This window comes from Lepidochelys kempii, chromosome 1 (assembly GCF_965140265.1).
Source record: "Lepidochelys kempii isolate rLepKem1 chromosome 1, rLepKem1.hap2, whole genome shotgun sequence".
NCBI classification, from domain to species: domain Eukaryota; kingdom Metazoa; phylum Chordata; order Testudines; family Cheloniidae; genus Lepidochelys; species Lepidochelys kempii.
Window position 1 is genome coordinate 214,535,803 of NC_133256.1, and position 24,801 is coordinate 214,560,603.

The following is a 24,801-nucleotide window of genomic DNA, read 5'->3' on the forward strand; positions in this document are numbered from 1 at the left end:
CCAGGACATGCAAGTCCTCCCCCCACTTCCAAGTACAAATAGTTACATGCCATGCTGATTGCATCCCAGTGCGCTCTGATCAATTCCGAGGCTAATGATAACTTCATAGATGCTCAAGTTGCTCAAGTGCTACAAATCCATCTCTGTTTAAAGCTTACAGCATTTCTCGTAGAAACAATATACGAGTCCCTCCTGTCCTCAGAGCCAGTGATAGAGAAACAGTACTGCTCGAGACCATAATGCAGGGCCATTGGGAAGTGCTACAGTTCAATGTGATCTATTCTCCACACTTCCCCCTAATTCTCTGCATCACCTGACTGGAGCAGCATAAGCCTTGCATCTCCTGGTGAGAAAAGAGGATCAGTTTCCTCTCTGAATACGGTCAAAGGGTCTGACTGCATGCTCCTAGCCCCAACCTTCTGGTCTGGGTCTCCTGCAGACAATTTGAAGCATCTGTGTGAGAACTCCAGTTTATGGTGGCTAGACTGAAGTGGTCACTTCCAAGCCTCAGTCCCCATATCCCTGAAAAGTATTGGGATTATGGAGACATTTTTAAAAGAAGAATACAGACATGCTACCTCTGCGCTGGGACTATGACTGCCTCACAGACCTGCAGCCCACAGCAAATGTCCCTTATGGACAGATCTATGCAATGTCTGAGCCAGAATTAGCAGCCCTTCATATGTAAATCCAGGAGAACCTGGCCAAGGGCTTCATCTGATGCTCCACCTCCCGAGAAGGGGGGTGTCATAAATATCAAGGAAAGGGTAACCACCTTTCTGTATACAGAACTATAAAATCCCTCCTGGCCAGAGGCAAAACCCTTTCACCTGTAAAGGGTTAAGAAGCTAAGATAAACTCGCTGGCACCTGACCAAAATGACCAATGAGGAGACAAGATACTTTCAAAGCTGGAGGGGGGTGGGAACAAAGGGTCTGTCTGTCTGTGTGATGCTTTTGCCGGGAACAGATCAGGAATGCTCTTTGTAACTCCTCAGAACTTCTGTTAAGTTAGTAAGTAATCTAGCTAGAAATGTGTTAGATTTCCTTTTGTTAAATGGCTGGTAAAATAGGTTGAGCTGAATGGAATGTATATTCCTGTTTTTGTGTCTTTTTGTAACTTTAGGTTTTGCCTAGAGGGATTCTCTATGTTTTGAATCTAATTACCCTGTAAGGTAGTTACCATCCTGATTTTACAGAGGTGATTCTTTTACTTTTTCTTCAATTAAAATTCTTCTTTTAAGAACCTGATTGCTTTTTCATTGTTCTTAAGATCCAAGGGTTTGGGTCTGTGTTCACCTATGCAAATTGGTGAGGGTTTTTATCAAGCCTTCCCCAGGAAAGGGGGTGTAGGTCTTGGGGGGATATTTTCGGGGGAAGACATCTCCAAGTGGGCTCTTTCCCTGTTTTTTGTTTAACACGCTTGCTGGTGGCAGCATAGGGTTCAAGGACAAGGCAAAGTTTATACCTTGAGGAAGTTTTTAACCTAAGCTGGTAAGAATAAGCTTAGGGGGTCTTTCATGCAGGTCCCCACATCTGTACCCAAGAGTTCAGAGTGGGGAAGGAACCTTGACAAGGGGCCAGTCCTTTGTGTTAAGAAAAAGGACTGAAAGTGACATCTTTGCATAGTCTATCAGGCCCTAAACTGGGTGACAGTCTGAAACCTGTATCTCCTGCCCTTAATCTCGGAGTGTGCAGTGTGCAGATAGTATGCAGCATGCCTGAATTTTCACCAGACTGGACCTCTGTGGCACGTGTAAACTAGTTTGCATCAGGTCAGGAGACGAATGGAAGACTGCCTTTTGATCCCGTTATGGGCACTTTGAATATTTAGTAATGCCATTTGGGCTGACCAACATTCCTGTGACCTTTCAGTACTCCCTGAATGACATATTTAGAGACGTCTTAGAGCAGTAGGTAGTCATCTATCTCAATGACAACTTTGTGTTTTCACATAAACCTGAGCAGCATTGTTACCATGTTCGTTCCATCCTGGAAAGACTACAGAAGTATAGCCTCGGAGAAGGGGTCCAGATGGACCCCAGAAGGTATTCATAGTAGAAGCCGATGCCTCTAATGTAGCCATTGGGGCCATAGTCTCTCAGAGCCATGGTGCACAGCAAGTATTGAGTCCGTTTGCCTACTTCTCCTGAAAACTCATCCCTGCTGAGTAGAATTATGATATATAAGGAACTACTCACAATTAAATTGGCCTTCAAAGAGTGGCAAAATTATCTCAAGGGAGTGTTAGGGGGCTTATTCCTTCACCCACTTACTTCCCTGGTCCTTCTCGCATGAACAGAGAGCAACAATACCCGAAGTCCAAAGGTGCAAACAATTCGATGTTTATTGGGGTGAACTTTCAGCAAGCGTGATTCCAGTTTCCTTCCTTAGTATCCTCCTTCCCAGCTCTGACACCACAGAGCCTTACACCTGTGTCCCTGTTCCCATTCCTACCCTTAGCCAAACATGATTCCAACTTCCTTACTCCCATTCCCTGTTCCCATTTCCCCCTTTAGCAAAACATGATTCCAATTTTCTTATCCCCATTCCCTGTTCCCATCTCCCCCTTTAGCAAAACATGATTCCAATTTTCTTACCCCCATTCCCTGTTCCCATCTCACACACCCACATGCCCATGCCCACCCCCCCAGTCACTTCCTCATTGACTACAGATTATATAGTAAAACTTGAGTTCTGCTTAGCTATACCTTAACCAATCATTTTCCTGAAATTTAACTAACCAATCCTAACATATTGTAACATGATTATGTAACCAATTATATCCCACCACCTCAATTAGTTTACACCCAGCAAAATTAATTATACAGCAGACAGGAACAATCACAGAACCAGACAGAGATTATACAGACAAACAACAGCAAAGTGGGAACTATAATGACAAAACAATACAGAAGTGAGGATTTCACATCCCAGCTATTGATAAGTGAGTTCTTGCCAGACAGGATGCTATCAAACTAAGTTTCCTTTTACATTTTCTAGGCACTTCCCTTTCTCTGGAGGTGATAGGAATACAATCCTGTCCTGATAGTGCCTAACAGCCCAATAGCACCTTATTTCAATGTGACTAGTTTGGAATGTGAGGATGTGACCGTTTGCTTCCCAGCTTATGGCTGCCTCTGCTGCTTAGCCAAAGGCCTTAGCCTAAGAACAGGGCCTCAGACTGTCACAGTAAGAGAAGGCCCTTACAGTGGCAGACAGTGATTTTGATTCTTTCTTTTATACCTCTATCACTAGCCAAGTGATAAGAATACACCTAAATTCTTAGAGTATAGGCCTTTACAGACAGGCCTGAATATCTATATCCTAACACTGAGGTTTTATTTCATTTCATATTAATCATAGCTCACCATCCTCACCCACCCCCCTCCCTTACTGTGGGTGTACACCCATCAAATTTAATTACTGATCACTAATATGATTAACTCTGTTGGCAACATGGGTGGGTAATCTCAGTCACCCTGTCTATTCAGCAGGCGAGTGGTTAAAACCGTTCAGTTCAACAGGGTGGGTCAGCTCTTTTGTACTCAAACACATGTCTGAACCATCCCTGTTTTTTTTTAAATTGTAAATATTACCCAAAATTGAGCCAGCTAGTAAGCTTAGGGAGAACTAATGACCCACCAGAGTTTAGCAGAAAGCAGCATGTTTATTATACTTATAGCTAAGCTCAAAAGAAGGGATGGGGGGTGGGGTGTCACACTTACACCCGCATACTCATGCTCCCAGGACAGGCACGGCACTGGAGATGTCAGGATCCTTCAAGGTAAGTGTTCCACAGCGCAGCGATGGACAGTGCGATGAAAGTAAGTCTTCCTGAGGCACGATGGAACGCAACACGGGGAACCACTGGCCAGGCAGTCTGGGTGAAGGGCTTTCATGGGAGGTCCAAGCTAATCAGTGCACTCCTGAGCACATGGCCCCTTCCCCTTTTAAGGACCTGCTCCTCATGGCCTGCGACTAGGGATGACTTGGTCAAGTCTGGTTGGTCACACTCTGCCTCAGGCAGTGTCCATGTAGTGTCCCTGCATTGGGTGTGTGAGCACTGCCTAATTAGAGTCCCAGACACCTTGTCTACCTGGGAGCTCTTCTGAACTTCCAGCTGTTCACCCAGCCCATTCGTCCCACAAGCATTCCAGGAGGGACGGGGAGGGGGAAAGCCACTTCACAGGTATTCGAAGAGGGAGAGGAGACAAAGGGGACAGGGGGAGTGTAACAGACCTTTTGAGCAAACAGGTTATACATAGCATAGTCATAGAGAGCATACAGATCACTGCTGCACCTACAACAGTAAACGCACTTTTAGGGTGTCCCCCCCCCCACAAGATTCTACAACATACATTTCAGCTTTTTGCTGTAAATGGGTCTCTTTTACACAAAGACACAAGAGCTAGGTTCTCACAAACTATTTTTGTTATTTAAAAGACATACAACTCTTTGAAAACAAACCAAGATGCTCCATTAAAACTATTAGCTCACTCAAGGGCCACAGAGACCTTCTAACAGAAACACAGATAGTCACAAAGCCCTTTTCAATAGATTTTTTTTTTTATTTACAGCGACCAAGTTTTATATGGCATGTTTGTCCCCTCACCATTCTCTAACTTAATCCTTTTAGATTTCTTAAGCAGGGTTCTGTAACTTTTTGTGCAGACCAGATGGTCAATATAACGCTATAAGCAGGCATCTTCCAGTTTGGTCATTTTCTTTAAACGCTTCAGGGTCTCCACTGAATTGCACAGAATTTATCAAGGTCACCCCTTGCACTAAATATTCTTGAGTTCAGCACAGACATTGCATAGCATCACCTATGGCAATAACAGTGTTTAAGAAGCTTTCCAAACACAGCTCAGCACACAAGCCCCGGAGCTTGCAGTTGATATCCATTGAAGTCCAGGCTACACAGTCATGGTGCCGCTGGCCTCGTGCATCTATGACACAGCTCTCACAATCTTTGAAAATCTTTCCCTAAGACAGTGATTAAGGACAGCATAAACTGCAATGTGTACAATAAAAGTATGTCTTTTTACGCTCATGACGTGGCATTGGCTCAGTTAGTTCCATGCCAAGCCTCCTCTTAAACTCCTCATAGCCGTCATCCTCCGAGTCCTCTTCAACAATTTGTGTCGGTATTGAACAAAAACAAGGCGGGCCTGGTTCGTCTTTGCTGTTTGATGCAATGCTGTCCAGGGCCTCCAGGGACTTGAGAAAGGCATCCTCTAGCTGTTGAGAGATTTTCAGAAAAGAAACAAGTGTAAGTTCCCACTGCTTGTTTTTAGATTTACACAAGCCCAGTTCCTAACCCCATTACACACACACCCACACACCCACGCCCACACACACACATCCTCTAATGTTACTTCTAAATTGTTCATTTACCTGAGTGACATCTTTTCCGTTCACCTTGTCTGCCGGTGACTCCCCCGAGCTGCATTTGCCTTCCTCCTCCGGGGGGTGGACGACGAGAGGCCAGCACACTTATCGGGGTGTCTCATGAGCAGCTGGGTTTCGGGGTCAGGTTCCGGCATATCCATCAATGGCTGGACCAAAGGGCTCCCCTTGACTGTTCCCTCCTCCTTCTCGGAATTCTCGTTGATGTAGCACTTTCTCTGTGGATGGTCAAAGGCCGTCGGGGCTAAAACAAAGTCCAAAGTTTTCATGGGGGTGGTGAAGGAGTCCATGTTTCCTCTCAGCATTTCCACGATTTCTACAACACGTGTTCTTAGTAAGAGATGGCCTCTTCTGCCCAGTGCTGGGACTTATGGGGCGGTGGTGCTGCACTCTGATTGGCAGAGGGTGGTGGGAGGCGGTCTTAGAGAGGTCACATGACCCTCTTCTGGGCAGTTCATTCTGCCCCAGAACCTGCTCTATTTTGATCAAATCTGTTCTCAGGGCAGTCCTCTGTGGACAAAACCCATCCCAATTGGTAGAGGGTGGCGGGGGGAGTTTCTAGAGGTGTCACACAAACCACTTCCAGATGGGTCACCCTGCCCCAGAGTTCCCCCGATAGGTCAAATATCCTCTCGAGGGTGGTTCCCCCCAGCAGCTGAAACCCATCCTGATTGGTAGAGGGCGGTGGGAGAAGATGTTAGAGGGGTCACACGACCCACTTCTAGATGGGTCAACCCTCTCTGGAACTCCCCCCGATTGGTCAAATCACCTCTTGGTGCAGTCCTACCAGGGCAAAACCCATCCTGATTGGTAGAGGGCAGTGGGAGGAGTTCTTAGAGGGGTCACATGAGACACCTGGCTTCTGTTCATGTGTCCAGCTTGACCCCAGAAGTAATACCCCATGGGTGGGACTTTCGGTGACAGGTGAGCAGGGCTTAAGGGGTTAAGGGGCTGGACTAATGTTTGATTGACAGTAGGACCCTTCTACTACTTTGCTGATATTTCCTGTTTTGTCATTACTGTTTGTTTAAATAGTTGGAGGGCAGAGTGAGGAGGAATGGCATGATTGGGGCAGGGAGTTTAGAAAAAATAAGGAGAGGGAAGGATGGGGAAAAGGCACAGCCACACCTCCTCATCTGCCAAGCGAGTCACTCACTGTCAAGTGTTTTTCTGGAATCACAACAGAGCGGAGTCTCAAGGAGGGATTCGAAGGAGGATCAGGTGTTGGTTCCACAGAATTTCTGAGGGAGTTTTCTCCATACAGATAGGGCAGCATGGGAGAAAATGCAAAGGTAAAAAGTTAAAGATGTTTCCCTTAATCCAAGTATTTATAGCAGTTCTCTTGAGGAAGAGCAGGAGGTAGGTGCGGTGCCAGCCAGTCGTTATTCTGTGCTCTTCCCTTCCCTTGTGCCTGTTCCTTGAATTGTCTGTGTCCCATGAATCAAGTACACTTGTTTCGAAGTGCTGCTGATAGCACTGATGCTATCCTACTATCTATCCTGCTGCTGATAACACCAATGGGCATGGTGTGTGCAGGACCTCCTGCTACTGCAAGAGAGGGTCATGGCCTACTCAGGAAGCCCTATGCTCTGCCTCTACCACTACGAATCATGGTCTAGACAGGAAACCCCAAGGCCAGGGTGCAAGTAACATAAAGCCCTTACCGGTACAGGGGCCTGACTCTGGGCCCCTGGAAAGGGCGGGGCCATGGGCAGAAGGGGTGGGGCTGGGGGTCATCCTCCCCCAGCCAGCCCATCCGCGCTCCCTGGCCTGTGCTGCCTGGGGCTCCGTCAGTGATTTAAATTGTAAATTGCTGGCCCCGGGGCAGCTGCCCCTTTTGTGCCCCCCTTTGGCAGCCTGGGTGTGGGGGCAATGATGTTAAAGCGCTGCTGTGGCAGCACTTTAACGTCGTCTGTGTACGGGCCTCTACCGGCAGCCACTTTTTACTGGTATGTTGTACCGGCCGACTTTCCCCCCTGCCCCAAGGCCTATTAGTAGAAGAACTGTCAATATTTCAGATGCTGCTGAGTAATTCTTCTCCTATAAAGCTGATTTGAGCGACACAACCTGGTTCTAGTGAGTTGTCCTTATCTGAAATTGGGCATGTCCTGTACTGGGAATTGGTCTTGTAATGATCACCTTTGGCACAAGAGATTTCTTTCCTAGTTTATAAAATAGCCTGCCTCGAATGTCTCCTAGTTCATGTTTAATATGATATAGAATCTATCAGGGCGAGAAACAGCACGGCTACAGTTTGTGCAGAACTTTTCCTTCCGGCTCCGGAGATTGGGGGTTACCCGATGATCTGAGGCTGTGATAAACCTGACATCAGGAGGGGGCTCATCACTCATATATGGTGATGTTTGTTGCTTTCGAGTTTTATTGGATGTTTTAGCTGCATAAAGTCCCAGATAAAACCACTGATAATAACTAAAAAGGCAGATGGGTTTGCTATTGGTTCCTTTGCACAGCTGATGCCAGCCTCTGAATCTATATATTTCCCTTCCACTGCTTTGTTGTCACTTGTCAGACACAGTGGAGCCCTGGCAGGTGCTTAGGTGCAGCCAGTGCAGTGAGTGGGGGGACAGCAGGTCGGGCTGGCAATGAAGGGACATCTCTCCACTCCGGTGCTGTGGCTTCTTCTCCTCTCATTTCAGGACACAGCAGGTAAGTCTCCTCTGTGCTTCACCAGGGGAGCTGGGTTAACTGGAATGAGGGTGGTAACTTTTACAGTCAGGTTTTTACCATTGGTGCCCATCTAGGAGCTTGTGACTTTTCCTTTCGGGATTGGATCTTGCCACTGTTATCGAGGCTTTTGTTACCTTGAGATTGGACTATTCAAATGAGCCTAATGTGGGGCTGCACCTTAAAACCATTCAGAGAACGAAGCTGATGAAAATGGCAGCAACTCATTGAGCAGGGCATCATGCTGGGAGTATGTTACAGCCGTGCTGCAGGATCTGCACTGGCTGCCCATCTCTGGGTGGAGGTTAAGGTGTTGGTGATGATTTATAAAGTCCTGAATGATCTGGGACCAGCCTCCCTGAGAGATCACCTCTCTCCATACGGACACAGCTATGGTTAGCAGGGACACCTGAGCTGGTTCCCCCTTTTTATAAAGGAGAGGGGTGGCTGGCAGGGTGTTCTCTGTGAGGCCTCCAGGACTCTGAAACTTGTTATCCTGTTTGGGCCAAAATAGCTGAAATTTGTTGACCTTCTGGGCACACTGCAAAAGACACTCGTTTGGGGGTTGGGGGTGGGAAGGACCCAGGCTGTGCATCACATAATGAGAAAGGGGTGGGAAGGAGTTTCTGTAGGTATCTGGCTAGCTGAGTTCCTGTTGAAATGGTCACTTCATGCTAATGGGATTTGAGTGTGTTATCAATGTTGTCCAGGTGCCAACAGTCTTTGTCCAGAATCCAACAGCTCCAAGGGCCAAGTCCTGTCTCCTCACTCCCCCATACGCTCACTGAAGCCAGAAGAAGTTTTGCAATTTTGAAGTGAGCAGGATTTATTCAAATAAACCCAGAGCTGATTCCTCCCAGAGAAGGGGGGTGTGCATGTGTTGGGGTTCAGTGTGCAATGCCCTGTTCCCAGGGGGGTATCGGGAGCTCTGCCAGCAGGAAGATTTATCCTGCAGGAGCCCTGCCTCCCTCCCCCAGGATTTCTGCTGGAGCAGAGAAGCTTTGAATCCTAGCTGGAGTCGAGAGAAGCCCGACCAGCACAAGCGGCATGGCAGAGGTGCCGCATCAGGGCCTCTCACGGCCACGTTGGTTTCATTCCCTTAAGGCCGCCCCTGCCCAGTTTCAGGGCTGCTCTCATTCCTCCAGCACAGAGGGGGCTGCAGGCTCTTTGCCAAGCTGTGTCCCAGCTCCAGGAAGACTTAACAGCAATGGGGGAGGGGGGAGCAGATCATGAGGTACATCAGCATGTGCTGGTGCGTCTTAGGGAGTGAATCTGGCCCAAAGAATCCAAAACTGATCAGCAATAGGATTCAAATTGAATGTGGGACCCAGATATGATTCAAATAATGCAGTGATTGGAACCTGCTGGGCTGGTGTTAGCAGCACAAGAATGATCCATGTGTCTGGCAGGGCAGTGAACTGCTCAGCAGTAGCTGGTTCATGGGAACCCGATGTGCTGCTGTGCCAGCCTGAGAAACTGACCCTGACCTTGTAATCAGCAAGGTCAGTCTCAATTATTGTCTTTGAGAAAAACCTGCCCTGATGTATATTTCACAGACAGCTCAGTAACTGCGGTGAGTAGGGGGCTGGTACCCAGAAAATCCTGACAAAACCAACCCTCTAGCAGGTTACTTGGCGTTTATATTTCAGATTCCCAAGAAGTTCCTATATAATGTGCTGGGATTAGAGCCCATGACACAGCTGTGTATGACCGGAAAGCATGGAATTCTGTGGTGACTTCTGCTGATCAGACTGACATTGCAGGGGATGGACAGTTACTACCACGTGCGGGATAAATTACTGCACGATTGTGGGATAGTGTCATATAGTGATGCCAAGCACATGTTCAGCTCAATGCATTTTTGTTGGATTGCTGAGGAAATGTGTATCATCCCTTTGATATTTTTTATTTTCTATGGGAAACTTGAGTTTTCTTCACATGAACACAGACACAGTGGTATGTGTGGGGGGGTGGTATACAACATAGGAGATAGCACCATGTAGCTTTCCCTTTCCCTCAGTGCCCGAATCCTCCTCCCTGAGCAGAGGCCAGGTCAGTCTTTGCCAGAAGATTGTGTTTCACAATCATTGACCTCTTTACATTGTGCGGGAAAACAAATTTGTAAAATGATGTGGTGTCCAGGCAAACAAATGAGAAAATATCAGGGGTGGGCCAAAGTGGCAGGTTTCACTCCCAGACCCAGATCTGAACTTCCCCAATATTCAGAGTGCTGGGTGGGGTCATTATTCCAAGTTGGGCTACAGAGGTGTAGCCAGTATATGGTAGGTGCAGTATGTAAATGTGATTGTTATCCAGAAAGGTGCTGATGGCTGCCATCGGGGAATCTTTGATCCTAAGACAATGAATGAAAGCCAATGGCAGGACGAGAACTCTCTTTTAGGCTCAACAGATGGCGCAATCAAGATCCTTTTTGTAGTAAAAACAGCTGCAGACAGTGGGGGCAACTGCCAAAGGCACTGGCCACATGGGCAGGGCAGAGCTAAGCCAGGGGTTTCCACTGTTGCCAAAGCAGGGGCTAGGATACTGGCGTCAGACTGTGTCTGTTGCGGGGAGAAGCCAGTAGAAGGAGTTGTGACTGGGATTTTGGAAGCAGAAAGGAAACAAAGCCAGTTGGAGCTCACTGGAGGGGCAGGCTGGGGGATTTCTGAGCAAGGAAACTGCCGGCTGTTCTTAGTTTCTACTGGGTGCAGGTAAACAGAACTGTGTGTGCACTTAGCTAGAGCAGTGCTGCAGCCTTGGGTCCTGCCACAAGTGAACATCATGGAGTTAACTTCATTGAAAAAAAGTCCCTATTTTTCTTAGTGCAGACCAGGCCCCATGGGTTCCCTGTGGGACTGCACGGAAGTGAGCTGTACCTGAATAAACAGCCCTGTGGATTGCAGTAAAGTGAGCATTTTCTATTTGCTTGGCATTGAAGGAGCAGCATGGTCTGGCCACATACTGGTGTGAACTGCACTGTTCTCTCAGCTCCATGGAGGCTCCTTAAACATGGTGTCCCCAGCTCAGCCATCCACTGCTGCAACCAGCCTGTTCCAGGGCTCACGGTGGAACTCTGCATGTAGCTGTAACTCCTGGGCATTGTAATGATGCCTGGACTTGCTCCCAGTCTCAGGGACAGTCCTAGCTCTTCACACCCTGTCCTGGGGGGCCAGTTCTCCCAGCCAATATCCCAGAATTGTGTGGCAGGCAGTGGCTCCTCCTCTCATTCCTTGTTAACTGCCTCTCTTCCAGCTGCCAGCTTTGCCTCTCCACAACCCCTAGAAATGCAAACAGCTGTAGAGACAACTGGGGGCATGGGGTGGAACTCAGAGCAACTGGGAGGAAAGCAGCTTGCAGGGAGTGGGGGCAGTCTGCTGCTCATCTGGGGAAGGAGCAGCCTGTACATGCAGGGCAGAGAGGCCAGGTAGAAAGGGGAGAAGAGGAGGAGGAAGAGCCCAGGGGAGGTGGGTGGGAAGAGACCAGTGGAAGAGGGAAATGTGTGGGGCAGGTGGGGAGAGGAAGCTCTGGCAGGGAGCACCAGGCTGTAATGCCAAGCTCCACAGAACAAAAGTTGTGAGGTTAAAAAAAAATCCAGTCTCATTTTTCCATCTGTCTTTGGACGTTGGAAACCCCCCCCCCCACTCCTCTGCCAGCGTTGGGGTGAGAATCGCAGGCTGAAAAGTCACCCTTTAGTGCACCCGAACTGCACGACTCTCCCTGGCTGCTCAGCTGGAGACTGCGCTTACCCTCCCCTCACCCCTGAGACAGGGAACTGCCCTCCATTGCCCAGCACTGCCTTCGCTCTGCCTCCTGGTTCAGTTCCTCTGACAGACGAAGGGCTGGCTGGGAAATAGCTTGACAGCTACTGAGCTAATTCATGCAGCGTAGTTCACGCTCACACACACAACTTCTGTTACTGTTCAGGGGTGAGTTACAGACAGAGGTACTGGAGACCTTCACTCTGATCTGACATTAACCCTTCACATAAATTATGTCATTGTAACAGGACAGGTTTGGTTTAGCCTTTTGCAAACAGCAACACTTCCCTGACTTCCTCCACCCCACACTGCCCCTGCAACTTCTCCACCTGAGACCGGGAAGCACTGCCCCCATTCTAGAGACCCCTCCCCTCTCCTGCCTGTGTCCCCTTTGCTCCTGCCCCCTCCCACTCCTAACCCCATCCCCTGCCTATTCCAGACTCCGTTCCCATCCCCAATACTACCTCCTGTCCCCCTTCCTCACAACCCCTCCCCTACCTCCTGTCCACTGGCACCAGACTCCCTACTCCATCCCCACTCCTCCATCCTCCCCAATCCTCCCTCATGTGCCCCTGCTCCAAGCTCCCTCCCATCCTCTACTCCACACCCCTCCCCTCCTCACCCTCTTGCAGCCCTGCTTCAAACCCCCTCCCTCCTTCCCCCAGAAGTTCACCCTTCCCCACCCCTCCCTCCTCTTTCCCCCCTTATAAAACCCCCTCTTCTCCCCAATGCCTCCTTTTGCCCCCTTTCTCCTCTCTGCCCCTGATTCCTCATCCCCTCCTCACTTCTCACTCCTGTCCCCCACTCCAGACCCCTTCCTCTCGCCATGCAGACTCCCTTTTCTAAACCCCCTTCTCCTCCCCTCCCTCCTTCCCCCTGCTCAATAACCCACTCCAGCCCCATGCTCCCTGCTCCCCACTCCAGACCACCCTGTGCTCCATCTCTACTCCTCCATCCTGCCCCAATTTCAGATCCCTGTCCCCTCCCCTCCCTTCTGACTCTCTCTTTCCTGCCTCCCTGTTAACTCCCAATGCAGACACCCATCCCCTCCCCACTTCTCCCTCCTGCCCCTGCTTTCCAACCTCCTTCCTGCCCCCCAGTCCAGTCCCACCTCCTCGCTCCTGCCCCTTCCTATGCCCCTTTCCAGACCTTCCTCCCTTCTGTCCCTTCTGCCCCCCTGCTCCAGACACTCTCCCTTCCCCACCCTCTTTCCTCCCCTTCCTCCAGAACCCCCTCCCCACCGCTCCCTCCGGCTGACTTATTGTCTTTACCCCATTCCCTTGCAACCCTTGAATCTGTCTCCTGTCTCCCCAATGCCCTGCTCCCCTCACTCTCCCCATCCTCCTTTCACAGGGTCTCTGCTGCCCACCACGGTCCCTGGGTCCTCTCCAACCCCCTCAGCCACACAGAGACAGCCATGATCCCAGTGGGCTTTAAGTGAGAAGTGGCAGCCAGCTTTACTCAGGGCGGCCTCATTCCCTCATAGAATCATACAATATCAGGGTTGGAAGAGACCTCAGGAGGTCATCTAGTCCAACCCCCTGCTCAAAGCAGGACCAATCCCCAACTAAGTCATCCCAGACAGGGCTTTGTCAAGCCTGACCTTAAAAACTTCTAAGGAAGGAGATTCCACCATCTCCCTAGGTAACGCATTCCAGTGTTTCACCACCCTCCTAGTGAAAAAGTTTTTCCTAATATCCGACCTAAACCTCCCCCACTGCAACTTGAGACCATTACTCCTTGTTCTGTCATCAGCTACCAATAAGAACAGTCTAGAGCCATCCTCTTTGGAACCCCCTTTCAGGTAGTTGAAAGCAGCTATCAAATCCCCCCTCATTCTTCTCTTCCGTAGTCTAAACAATCCCAGTTCCCTCAGCCTCTCCTCATAAGTTATGTGTTCCAGTCCCCTAATCATTTTTGTTGCCCTCCGCTGGACTCTTTCCAATTTTTCTACATCCTTCTTGTAGTGTGGGGCCCAAAACTGGACACAGTGCTCCAGATGAGGCCTCACCAGTGTTGAATAGAGGGAAACAATCACATCCCTCGATCTGCTGGCAATGCCCCTACGTATACATCCCAAAATGCCATTGGCCATCTTGGCAACAAGGGCACACTGCTGACTCATATCCAGCTTCTCATCCACTGTAATCCCTAGGGCCTTTTCTGCGGAACTGCTACCGAGCAATTCGGTCCCTAGTCTGTAGCGGTGCATTGGATTCTTCTGTGCTAAGTGCAGGACTCTGCACTTGTCCTTGTTGAACCTCATCAGATTTCTTTTGGCCCAATCCTCCAATTTGTCTAAGTCCCTCTGTATCCTGTATGCTGTCATACTGTAGGGAGATGGCGGCTGTGACGGTGCCCCCCATAAGACTTTATGGAAATATACTTATAAATGTATATATGACATCACTAGAATGTGTTTTATGCTACATATGCCATGTAACATATCTCTGTAAAGGTTATGATCTACTGAATCTCTTCATCCTATTTGTATGCATGTATCATTTTTGTATTTGAAGTTATGAATATTGGCTGTATACTTGTTTGATTCTGAGTAGGTTTTAGTGAAGCAGTTGGTCTATTCTCAGTAAGTGCCCAATAAAGAAGCCCTTAAGCCAACAATGAACTTGGAAACGCCAATCCACATCTGGGCTTTCCCAGGAATGTGTCTTGGTTGGTAAGGAACTCAGTCATGCAGGGACATGTGACTTGCCCAGGTGACTCCAAAACTCCATTTTGTCTTCAGCTGGCTAAAGAGAGAGCCTCTCCACCTCCAAAGATACCTGAAAGAAACTGGAACAAAGTACAGTAACTACAGGGGGTGTAAGTGATTGCTGGACCCAGACTAGAAGGAGACTAATCTGTAAAAGACAGTGTACTGGAACTGGTGAGGTTTTTATCTGTATTCAGTTTTATTACGGTAGTAGGCTTAGATTTGCATGTTTTATTTTATTTTGCTTGTTAATTCACTTTGTTCTGTCTGTTACTACTTAGAACCACTTAAATGCTACTTTCTGTATTTAATAAAATCACTTTTTACTTATTAATTAACCCAGATTATGTATTAATACTTGCCGGGGGGGACAGCTGTACATATCTCTTTCAGTGTTATAGAGGGTGAATAATTTATGAGTTTACCCTTTATTAGCTTTATACAGGGTAAAATGGATTTATTTAGGGTTTGGACCCCATTGGGAGTTGGGCATCTGAGTGTCAAGGACAGGAACACTTCTGTAAGCTGCTCTTAGTTAAGTTTGCAGTTTGGGGCATGTGGTTCAGACCCTGGATCTGTGTTGGAGCAGACTGGTGTGTCTGGCTCAGCAAGACAGGGTGCTGGAGTCCCAAACTGGCAGGGAAAGCATGGGCAGAAGTAGTCTGGGCACATCAGGTGGCAGCTCCCAGGGAGGTTCTGTGATCCAACCCGTCATAGCGGCATCTTGCTGGCTTCAGCCCCAGTGACAATGACAGGAGATGGTGCCATTTGGAATAAGGGAAACTCAGTGAGTTGGCACCTTCAACGTATTATCATAGGATGGGTAAAAACGCCCCAAATCACCAGAGTGGGGATAAAATGGTGAGAGCTGCAGCAGTGACAGCTCTGAGTGTGAGGCCCTGAGATGGGATCAGGTGGAGCCATGAGGCAGCTCTGGGCATGTCCCATTCTCCTGGCTCTGGGCGTGGATCCCCTGCTGCCGGGTGTGGCCTCTGCTGTGATAACGCTGGGGAGGGGGCTCCCTGCTCACTCTGACCTGCTCTGTGTCTCTCTTTGAAGGTGCCGACGAGCTGAGGCTGGCGGATGGAGGCAGCCCCTGTGCCGGGAGAGTGGAGGTTAAACACCAGGATCAGTGGGGGACGGTGTGTGATGATAGCTGGGACATGGCAGATGCTGGAGTTGTCTGTAAGCAGTTGGGATGTGGAGTTGCTGTCAGTGCCCCTGGCTTGGCTCCATTTGGACCAGGATCTGGAAAAATTTGGCTGGATGAAGTTGCCTGTCGTGGTACTGAGTCTGCTCTCTGGCACTGCGGGAACAACGGATGGGATAAGAGTGACTGCGATCATACAGAGGATGCTGGAGTGACCTGTTCAGGTAAGAATCAGCCAGCTCAGTCCTAAAAGGCAAATCCCCTGAGACAAAAGGGCTTGAACTCAGAGAGCGTCGTGTGCCTGTGACCCTAACGAGAAATGTACAAAAGCCGGAGCAAGTCCTGTCATTATTTTTATTACTGAACTGTAATTATTACTGTTCATGTCTCTGGCCACTGAGGATCCCCCTGTGTGACTGTGAAGCATTTTTGTTATGTCATTTCCAGTTGTTTCAATGCCACGTCTTTCCTTTCCCTTTGAATGGCTCCCATTTTGCAGTTTGTTTTCTGAATATGAGTCAGTGACAGGGAGGGACCCGTGGCCAGTGGGTCAGGGCTCATTTGGGAGAGGTCTGTGACCCAGCCAGGAGCTTCCTGCTCTGCAGGGCTGAAGGTTTCTTTAGGATGCAGTTGTTCATGAGGGCACTAGCCATGCTCGGGCTGTCTGCCCCACAGGGGCCTGTGGCTGCAGTTGGCAGCTGCCATTTTGGAGGGAAAATATCTGGCTCAGAGCTGGAAACGTAGCCATCGTCAGGGAAAATTTTAAAGAAAATCATTGAATTAGCAAACTTGCCTGTTTCCCAATAATGTGTCTGTTTATCTATAACCATTAACGTCTGTTTAAAACTTTTATATGATTTTCCATTGGGATTCCAAAGAGTCCAACAAGAGTTTGGTGCCCAACTGGCATTTACTTTGAATAAGACAATTGATCCTAAGTGCCTACAGGCCAGATTGTTAAAGATATTTAGGTGTCTAAACCTGCAGATAGGTGCCCAGTGGGATTTTCAAATGTGCCTGGTGCCAAACTCCCAGGAGTTTTGGAAAATCCCACTAGGCACCTTTGTGCATTTCCATGCAGCTGAATGCCCTTTGAAATCTGATCCTGAGTCATTTTTGAAAATGGCACATAAACCCCTAAATCACTGAGGCACTTTTGAAAATGTTACCCTTAGACTCAAATCCAGACCCAGACGCCCAGCCAAAGGAGATGGGGAGATGCACAGAGGGTGGGGCATTTATGAAGATTCTGACCCCCCCCCCCCATAGGGTGATCAGGAAATGGGAGGATCCTCCTGGCTTGACCAGAATTAGAGTTAGCTCAGAGCACTCCCCAAACCCCCAGCCTGTTTTGTTACTTTTCATGTTTTGGACCAACCAGTAATAGAAAATTATAAAATCTCTGATACCCTGTAGATCTGGCCTAGAGAGTATCATATTATGGAGACATTTGTTGTGACTTAATAGTTAACGTTACAACTACGGGCCCCTTATAAGTTTTATTTTAAACTCTCTTTTCTTAACATTTGGTCGGAATAATATCTTCCTCTGAATATAGCACATGGAAGAGAGGATATTTTCCTATAGTTCCAAAAGTTTTAGCAGCTCCCCATGGTGATGGTAGCTAAGGGTTGTGTTTAATCTTGGCCCTTTCTTGGATTTTGAGTGTTTCAATGACAAACCTTGAAAATCTCTTAACATGGGGGGAGGGGCAGTAGCGGGGGTGGGAGGGTTTTATGCACTTTCCTAGTCTTTAAAAATAAATAAAAAAGATCGGAGAAAAGAACTTAGTAAAAAGGCACTTCATTGCCAGGACTTTGAAACTCTGCAGACGTAAAATACAGTGGGCTCTTGCAGATGTAACCCCCCTAACCTGGTCCTAACAACGGCTCAATGTCTGGTGCTGCCCACGCAGCAAGTGCCCAGCAGGGCGTCCCTCACCTCTGAACCTCAGCAGGAGGAGGGAGCTGCACACGAACCAAGGGGTATCAGAGCAGACGTCCCGTCTGTGCACCTTTCTGTAAAACGGCTGCTGCGTCTCCGCTGGAACTGCACCTTTGCAGTGGGGATAAAGTGAGGGTTGTTCCCCATCCCTGAGCTGAAGGCTGGAGAGGAGGAGGAGTCTTTCCATGCCCCGCATAGTTATGTCCATTCCTGTCACTAAGCCCCATTTTCCCTGGGTAGAGGTGCAGGGCAAGGACATAGGGCAAAACCCAGGGTTCTTTACTCGGGCAATCAGCCAGTGACTGTAATGTGAGTTTGCTTTGTACAGACTGAGTAGAAACAGAATAAAGGACTCAGGATTGGGCCCATTCAGAATTATTCCAGAAATAACCAGTCATCTGTCTACAAACTAGCCCTGTGCACTGGATATCACTGAGAAAAAACCCATACAGGAGCTGTGACATTTCTGCACCAAGCAATTTTTGAGAGGTGCTGTCCTGGCAGAATACTAGAAAACTTTCCAAAAAGGGTCAAGTATCAGAGGGGTAGCCGCGTTAGTTTGTATCCACAAAAGCAATGAGGAGGCTGGTGGCACCTTAAATCTGTTAGTCTTTAAGGTGCCACCGGACTCCTTGTTGTTTTTCCAAAAAGTGACAGTGATCCTCGTATATGCAGTGTTGTTGTACCTGGGTTAGTCCCAGGATATTAGAGAGACAAGGTGGGTGAGGCAATATCTTTTATTGGACCCACTTCTGTTGGAGAGAGAGAAATGTTTGATCTGACAGAGAAGAGCTGTCTGTAAGCTGAGAAGCTTGACTCTTTCACCAACAGGAGCCGGTCCAATAAAAGTTATTGGCACAAGTTGTTGTTGTTGTTGTTATTGTTGGCACAATAACTTGTGTTATTGGCACAAGTTATTGGCACATTGGCACTTTGATGGGTTCGGTCACAGAGACCCTCTATGACTGTCACCTGATGTGCTGAATTTACCTCTGAGCCTGTTTTCCCTGCCAGTTTGGGACTCCAGAACCCTGCCTTGTTGAGCCAGACACGCTAGCCTGCTGCAACACACACCCAGGTCTGCTCCATGCCCCCAAAGCTCCAGACCTTAGGTGACCTGCTGGGCAGTTGTTGGTTATCTCCAGCACCCAGACACCCAGCTCCCAATGGAATCCAAACCCCAAATAAATCCATTTTACTCTGTATAAAGCTTATTCAGGGTAAACCCATAAATTGTTTACCCTCTATCACACTGAAATAGAGATATGCACAGCTGTTTGTTCCCCTTGGTATTAATCACTTACTCTGGGTTTATCAATAAACAAAAGTGATTTTATTTAGTATAAACAGTAGGATTTAAGTGGTTCCAAGTAATAACAGACAGAACAAAGTAAGTTACCAAGCGAAACAAAACAAACCATGCAAGTCTAAGCCTAATACATTAGGAAACTGATTAGAGGTATTGGAACATCTCTCACCCCCAGAGATGTTCCAATAGGTTTCTTTCACAGACTAGACTCTTTCCTAGTCTGGGCCCAATCCTTTCCCCGGTACAATCCTTATTAGTTCCAGCAGGCATCTTCGGTGAAAAGCAGGGGCTTTCTCATGACTGGGACCACCCTTGTCCTGCTCCACCCCCTTTTATAGCTTTGGCACAAGGTGGGAATCCTTTGTCTCTCTGGATCCACACCCCTCCTTCTAAATGGAAAAGCACCAGGTTTGAGATGGATTCCAGTATCAGGTGACATGGTCACATCTCACTGTAAGACCTCATTTTTCATTACCAATGGGCTGGCCTACGCGTACACAGGCAAGCTTGCAGGTAAACAGAGCCATTTACAGTCAATTGTCCAAGTCAATGGGAGTCATCAAGATTTTACACCACCATTAATGGCCCACACTTTACATAATTACAGTAGGACCTCAGAGTTATACTTCAGATTTCTAGTTTCAGATACAAGAATGAAACATTCATAGAAATAGGATGAATATATTCAGTAGATTATAAGCTTTGTAATGATACCTTACAAGAGACCTTTTGCATCAAACATATTCCAGTTACATCCTATTCACATTCATAAAGCGTGTAGAGTGCAACGTCACAGGCACCACATCTGGGCCTTGGCAGGTGTCACAGATCTACAAGATCTGTGCTATGCCCCAGCTTTTAAACAATCCTGGGGAAGAACCCCTTCAGTTTGCCAGACCCCGCAAGGGTCCCACACTTCCTTAAAGGTAGATCACGTAGCCTCAACGCCTCCGAGACAGAGCCTCTGGACTCCAACACTCCTGTTTCACCCCATATGCTCTGCCCAGTGGGTTCAACTGAGATAGACCCCAGCTTAGAGACGTTTATACTCATCAGGGACCAATGCACCTCAACAAGTATCTGCAGTGACACCCGGCAGCCTTTTCAAACCACAGCAGGATTTACTGGTCAACTGGAACACGCCTTCGGGAAGTTCTTCAGTTAGCACAGAGAAGAAGCAAAATTACGATGTGGTCCATACTGGCCAAGTCAGGGCTCCCATGAGCCATGCTGCTTGGACCCGTCTTGGTTTCCACTTTTTCTCTGTCTCTTTGTCTCTCAGTCCCAGGTGAGCTCTCGTGTCTCTCCAAAGGCCAGCTCTTGTCCTAGACTCCTATCACTGCTCCGTCCATTGTCCTTCTCCTGCTGACCCCTGCCGAGTTCACATGTTCTGCCTGCTGAAGTTTCCCAGGGTTAGTTGTCAGTTGTTCAATCCCTGAGGTTCCCATTGTCTTTCAGGATCCTCCATTAATATAGGTGAGCTCCAGCCAGTCCTGTAATAACTCATTCATCCCACCCTAGACAGTTAAGTGACACATGTCTTCAGCTCTCCCCCGGAAGAGCTTTGTAATCTTATTGCACTGATTGGGTAGCAATCCTTAGCCAGGTAAGTCACTGCCCTGCCAAGCATTCATAAAATATTACACAGAATTCCCACTTCATCACCGCAGTTGAGAGTTCTGCTGCCCAGACACAGCCACTGTAAAGTTGCCCAGTGTCTGTCTTAGGGCAATGCTCACATGTACGAGCCTGCACAATGACCCTTCCCCATCCGGAAAAGCACTAGTTGGATGTTGAAAGGCCCCACTTTATCAGTCAGTAATCTTCTCAGTTGCTTTGCCATTTTCCCTCTCTCTCATTTCTCCTGTCTTCCCCACGGCTTTCACATTCTGCACCCACATAGAACCTGCCTGGCCAATTATCCATATCGCACCAAGGCAAATACAATACAGTTCCCATAGTTAGGATCCTACCAAATTCACGGCCATGAAATCTGGTCTCCCCCCGTGAAATCTGGTCTTTTGTGTGCTTTTACCCTATACTATACAGATTTCACAGGGGACCGACATTTCTCAAACTGGGGGTCCTGACCCAAAAGGGAGTTGTGGGGTGGGGGGGTCACAAGGTTATTTTAGGGGGACTGTGGAATTGCCACCCTTACTTGTGCACTGCCTTCAGAGCTGGGCGGTCGGAGAGCAGCAGCTGTTTCCCAGGCACCCAGCTCTGAAGGCAGCGCCCCGCCAGCAGCAGTGCAGAAATAAGGGTGGCAACACCACATCAGGCCACCCTTACTTCTGCGCTGCTGCTGGCGGTAGCTCTGCCTTCAGAGCTGGGATCCTGGCCACCAGCCGCCGCTCTCCAGCTGCCCAGCTCCGAAAGCAGTGCCACCAGCAGCAGCAGCAGCACAGAAATAAGTGTAGCAGCATCGCAACCGCCCCCTACATTGTCCTTGGGACCCTCCCGACAATTCCTTTCTGGGCCAGGACCCCGACAATTACAACAGCCTGAAATTTCAGATTTAAATAGCCAAAATCATGAAATTTATGATTTCTAAAATCCTATGACAGTGAAATTGACCAAAATGGATGGTGATTTTGGTAGGGCCCTCCCCATAGTCTACACGCCAGGCAGCAATCCTATATACACACGCAGTACACGGGGGGGGGGGGGGGGGGGGGAGCATAAAAACAGACTTGTCTCCCCAGGGGAGAACAGCGGCGAGGTCAGCACAGAGCATGGCCTTGTTAAAAATGGTTATCGAGTAGGACACCGGTACACCAGCTTTGCACGTACTCCAGCCACTTGCATCAAATTTACCCAGGCTTGCACTGGAGACTAAGCATAGTGTAGAGTTGTGCTAACCACTCCCTCCTTTGTTCAGCCTCATTCTCTTTTGGAGCGTGACTCTTGTCTCATTACCTGCAGCTAGACTGGTTGAGTTAAACCTTTTCACACAGGCGACAACCACTTCAGAGGTGGTGGGTCGGTGTAACTCACTAGTAGTGATGTGTAAGGACCACTTTACTCCACCTTTACATGAGTGCAGCTGCCTACAGATAGCGGTATGGAGACCTGAGCCCTCCGTGTGCACATAGCCCTGCAGTCACTGCTAGAGTTAAACATTTTTCACACTGGTGACCTACTTATCCTCACTGGAGCTCTACGAGTCCCGCCCGAGACAGGAGGTCGTTGTTCATTCATTGCAATGAAGGCCAGACTCTCCTTACTGCCTGTGGACAGACAGCTTCGCATGTCAGAGACTGTGGAATTAAGTTAAAATTCACTGACAAAGACTTCATTCACACAGAGTTCAGGTTGCCCAAGGTATCCCATTCCCTTGGGTTGGGCAAAACTCAAACCCCTGAAAACCAGGTAATCCAGAGTTAAGGTGAATGCCAAGGCAGCCTTAACTCTGCCCCCTGGAGCTGGACTAGCCATTGCCATTGGGAATTGTTTTCAAGTGCTCCAGCTGCAGTCCCTGTGTTAGGTGTAGCTGTACTGAATGGTGGAGGCGATGAGTTAGAGCCACTTGGAAGAGCTGTGATTGTGATATGAGATCTGGTTCTGAGACACCCATGTGATCAAAGGGAAGAGATGCCAATGTACCTGGAGGGATCCAGTATGCATCATTTCAGCGCTGTGTTCTGCAGGGTGTGTCAGTGGTGGAGCACAGGCATCTTCTTGCCATGGGGATTGCAGCCGTGAGGTGGGAGATGGAAGCAGTCCGTGTGCTTAATGATGGGATGGTGAAAGGACAGTGTAAGATGAAACACTAAGTAATGGGAAGGGGGTTGTGAGAAGGGGCAAAGGGGTTGTAAAATGTAACAAGTGTGGGGTTGTTTCTGACTGGGGAGGAGGGTCAGTGTTTGCAGGGCACTGGCCACTGCGGACCCCCCTCTGTGACTGTGAAGTGTTTTCATTTTCTCATCTCCAGTTGTTCCGGTGCCAGGCCTTTCCTTTCCCTTGCAATGGCTCCCATTTTCCAGTTCATTTTCTGAATGTGGGTCAGTGTCATGGAGGGTCTCAGCCCAGCTTTGGGACCTGTGGCCAGGGGTGGAGGCTTATGTGGGAGGAATCTCTGATCCGGCCAGGAGTTAGCCTGCTCTGCAGGGTGGAAGGTTTCTTGTTGATGCCGTCGTTCATCAGGGCAGTAGTGATGCTGGTGCTGTCTGCCCCATAGGGCCCTGTGCCTGGTGCTGCCAGTTGCCCCTTTTGGGGGAAAATATTTGGGAAACTTAGTCATGGTCATAGAAACATTTAATGAAAATCATTGAATTAGTGAATTTGCCTGTTGGCAAATAATGTGTCTGGTTCTTTATAACCATTAACTTCTGTTAAAAAAATTGTGTATGAATTTACATTGGGATTGCCAAAAAATTGTATATGAATTTACACTGGGCTGATGGGAGTTCAGTGCCCAATTTGCTTTGACTTTCAGTGAGACTATGGATCCTAAGTGCCCAAGGGCCAGGTTTTAAAAGATATTTAGGTATCTATAAATGCAGATAGGTGCTCAGTGGGATTTTCAAATGTGCCTGGTGCCGAACTCCCAGGAGATTTGGAAAGTCCCAGTAGATGCCTGTCTGCACTCCTAGGTGCCTGAGTGTCTTTTAAAATCTGGCCCTGAGTCACTTTTGAAAATGACACGTAGGCTCCTAGGTCACTGAGGCACTTCTAAAATTTTTACCCTTAGACTAAAATCCAGACCCCCGTACCCAGCCAGAGTAGCTTGGGAGATGCGCAGGGCGCAGGGTGTTTATGGAGCCCCTTCCCACCCTCATAGGTTGACCAGGCAATGGGTTGATCGTCCCCGCTCTCTGATACCCTGTAGATCTGGTGTACCATAGAGGGCTCAGCCAAAAGCATGTCTCAGCCTTACACAGCACAAGAATATTGTATTATGGAGGAATTTCCTGTGACTCCATAGTTAACGTTACAATTATGGGTCCATTATACGTTTTATTTTTAACTTTTCTCTTTTTAACAGTTAGTAGGAGTAATAAATTCCTATTCAAAAGGCACAAGGAAGAGTAGAATATTTTCCTTTAGAATTTCAAAAGTTTTAGCAGCTCCCCCTGGCAATGGGAGCTAAAGGTAAGTGTTCAATATTAACCCTCTGTGGATTGTGAGTGCACTGGGGAATTGGGGAAGGGATGGAATAGGGGCGGGACTGAGGGTGGAGCGGGAGTTGAGCACCCCCTGGGACAATTGAAAGCCAGCACCTATGCCTGGATTACAATAACAGTCTTACCATGGAGTCACAGACAGTGCCCTTAGACCAGTGGTGTTCAACCTGCGGCCTGCAGGCTGCACATGGCCCATCAGAGTAATCTGTTGTTGGGCCTCAAGACAGTTTGTTTACATTTGCACGGCCACCCGCAGCTCCCAGTGGCTGTGGTCTATAATTCAAAATGGTAGCAGAGATGTAGTCATCTGCCAGTTTCCCAAAACTCTCTCAGAGCTACCCAGAATAACTCGGGGGATCTCCATCTTTTTGTTTACTTATTCCACCCTGTTAGAATCCAGACAGTCCGGAGATGAAGGATCTTTCCCTGAATCCAGCCTTATAGCTTCATCTCACAGAAAACAAGCTGGCAGGGTCACTACGCACATGAACTCTTCCTTTGGTGATGGAGAGTGAGGAATGCATTTAGAGTGTTTGCCTCCGATCATCACACACAATGACCACTTGCTTTGAAATTAGCACTTTTCTGTGAAAGTTCTTCATTTGCATTCCACAAGGCTTCTTTCTCGTTTGATTAGTTATTTCGTTACCGGGCTATACACAGTGGAAATGTTTGCTATTCCATTATAACGTGATACAGATAAGT

At 48.2% G+C, this 24,801-nt stretch overlaps 1 protein-coding gene across 1 annotated transcript in view; it reads left to right on the forward strand.

Annotated features, from left to right (window-relative positions):
- Nucleotides 1-8,014: 8,014 nt before the first annotated feature.
- LOC140907321 (scavenger receptor cysteine-rich type 1 protein M130-like) overlaps nt 8,015-24,801 on the forward strand; it is a 179,904-nt gene continuing 163,117 nt past the window's right edge. Inside the window, exons 1-2 of the mRNA XM_073333014.1 lie at nt 8,015-8,078; nt 15,627-15,941. Coding sequence (XP_073189115.1) covers nt 8,015-8,078; nt 15,627-15,941 — 379 coding nt within the window. The remainder of the gene's footprint in view (nt 8,079-15,626; nt 15,942-24,801) is intronic.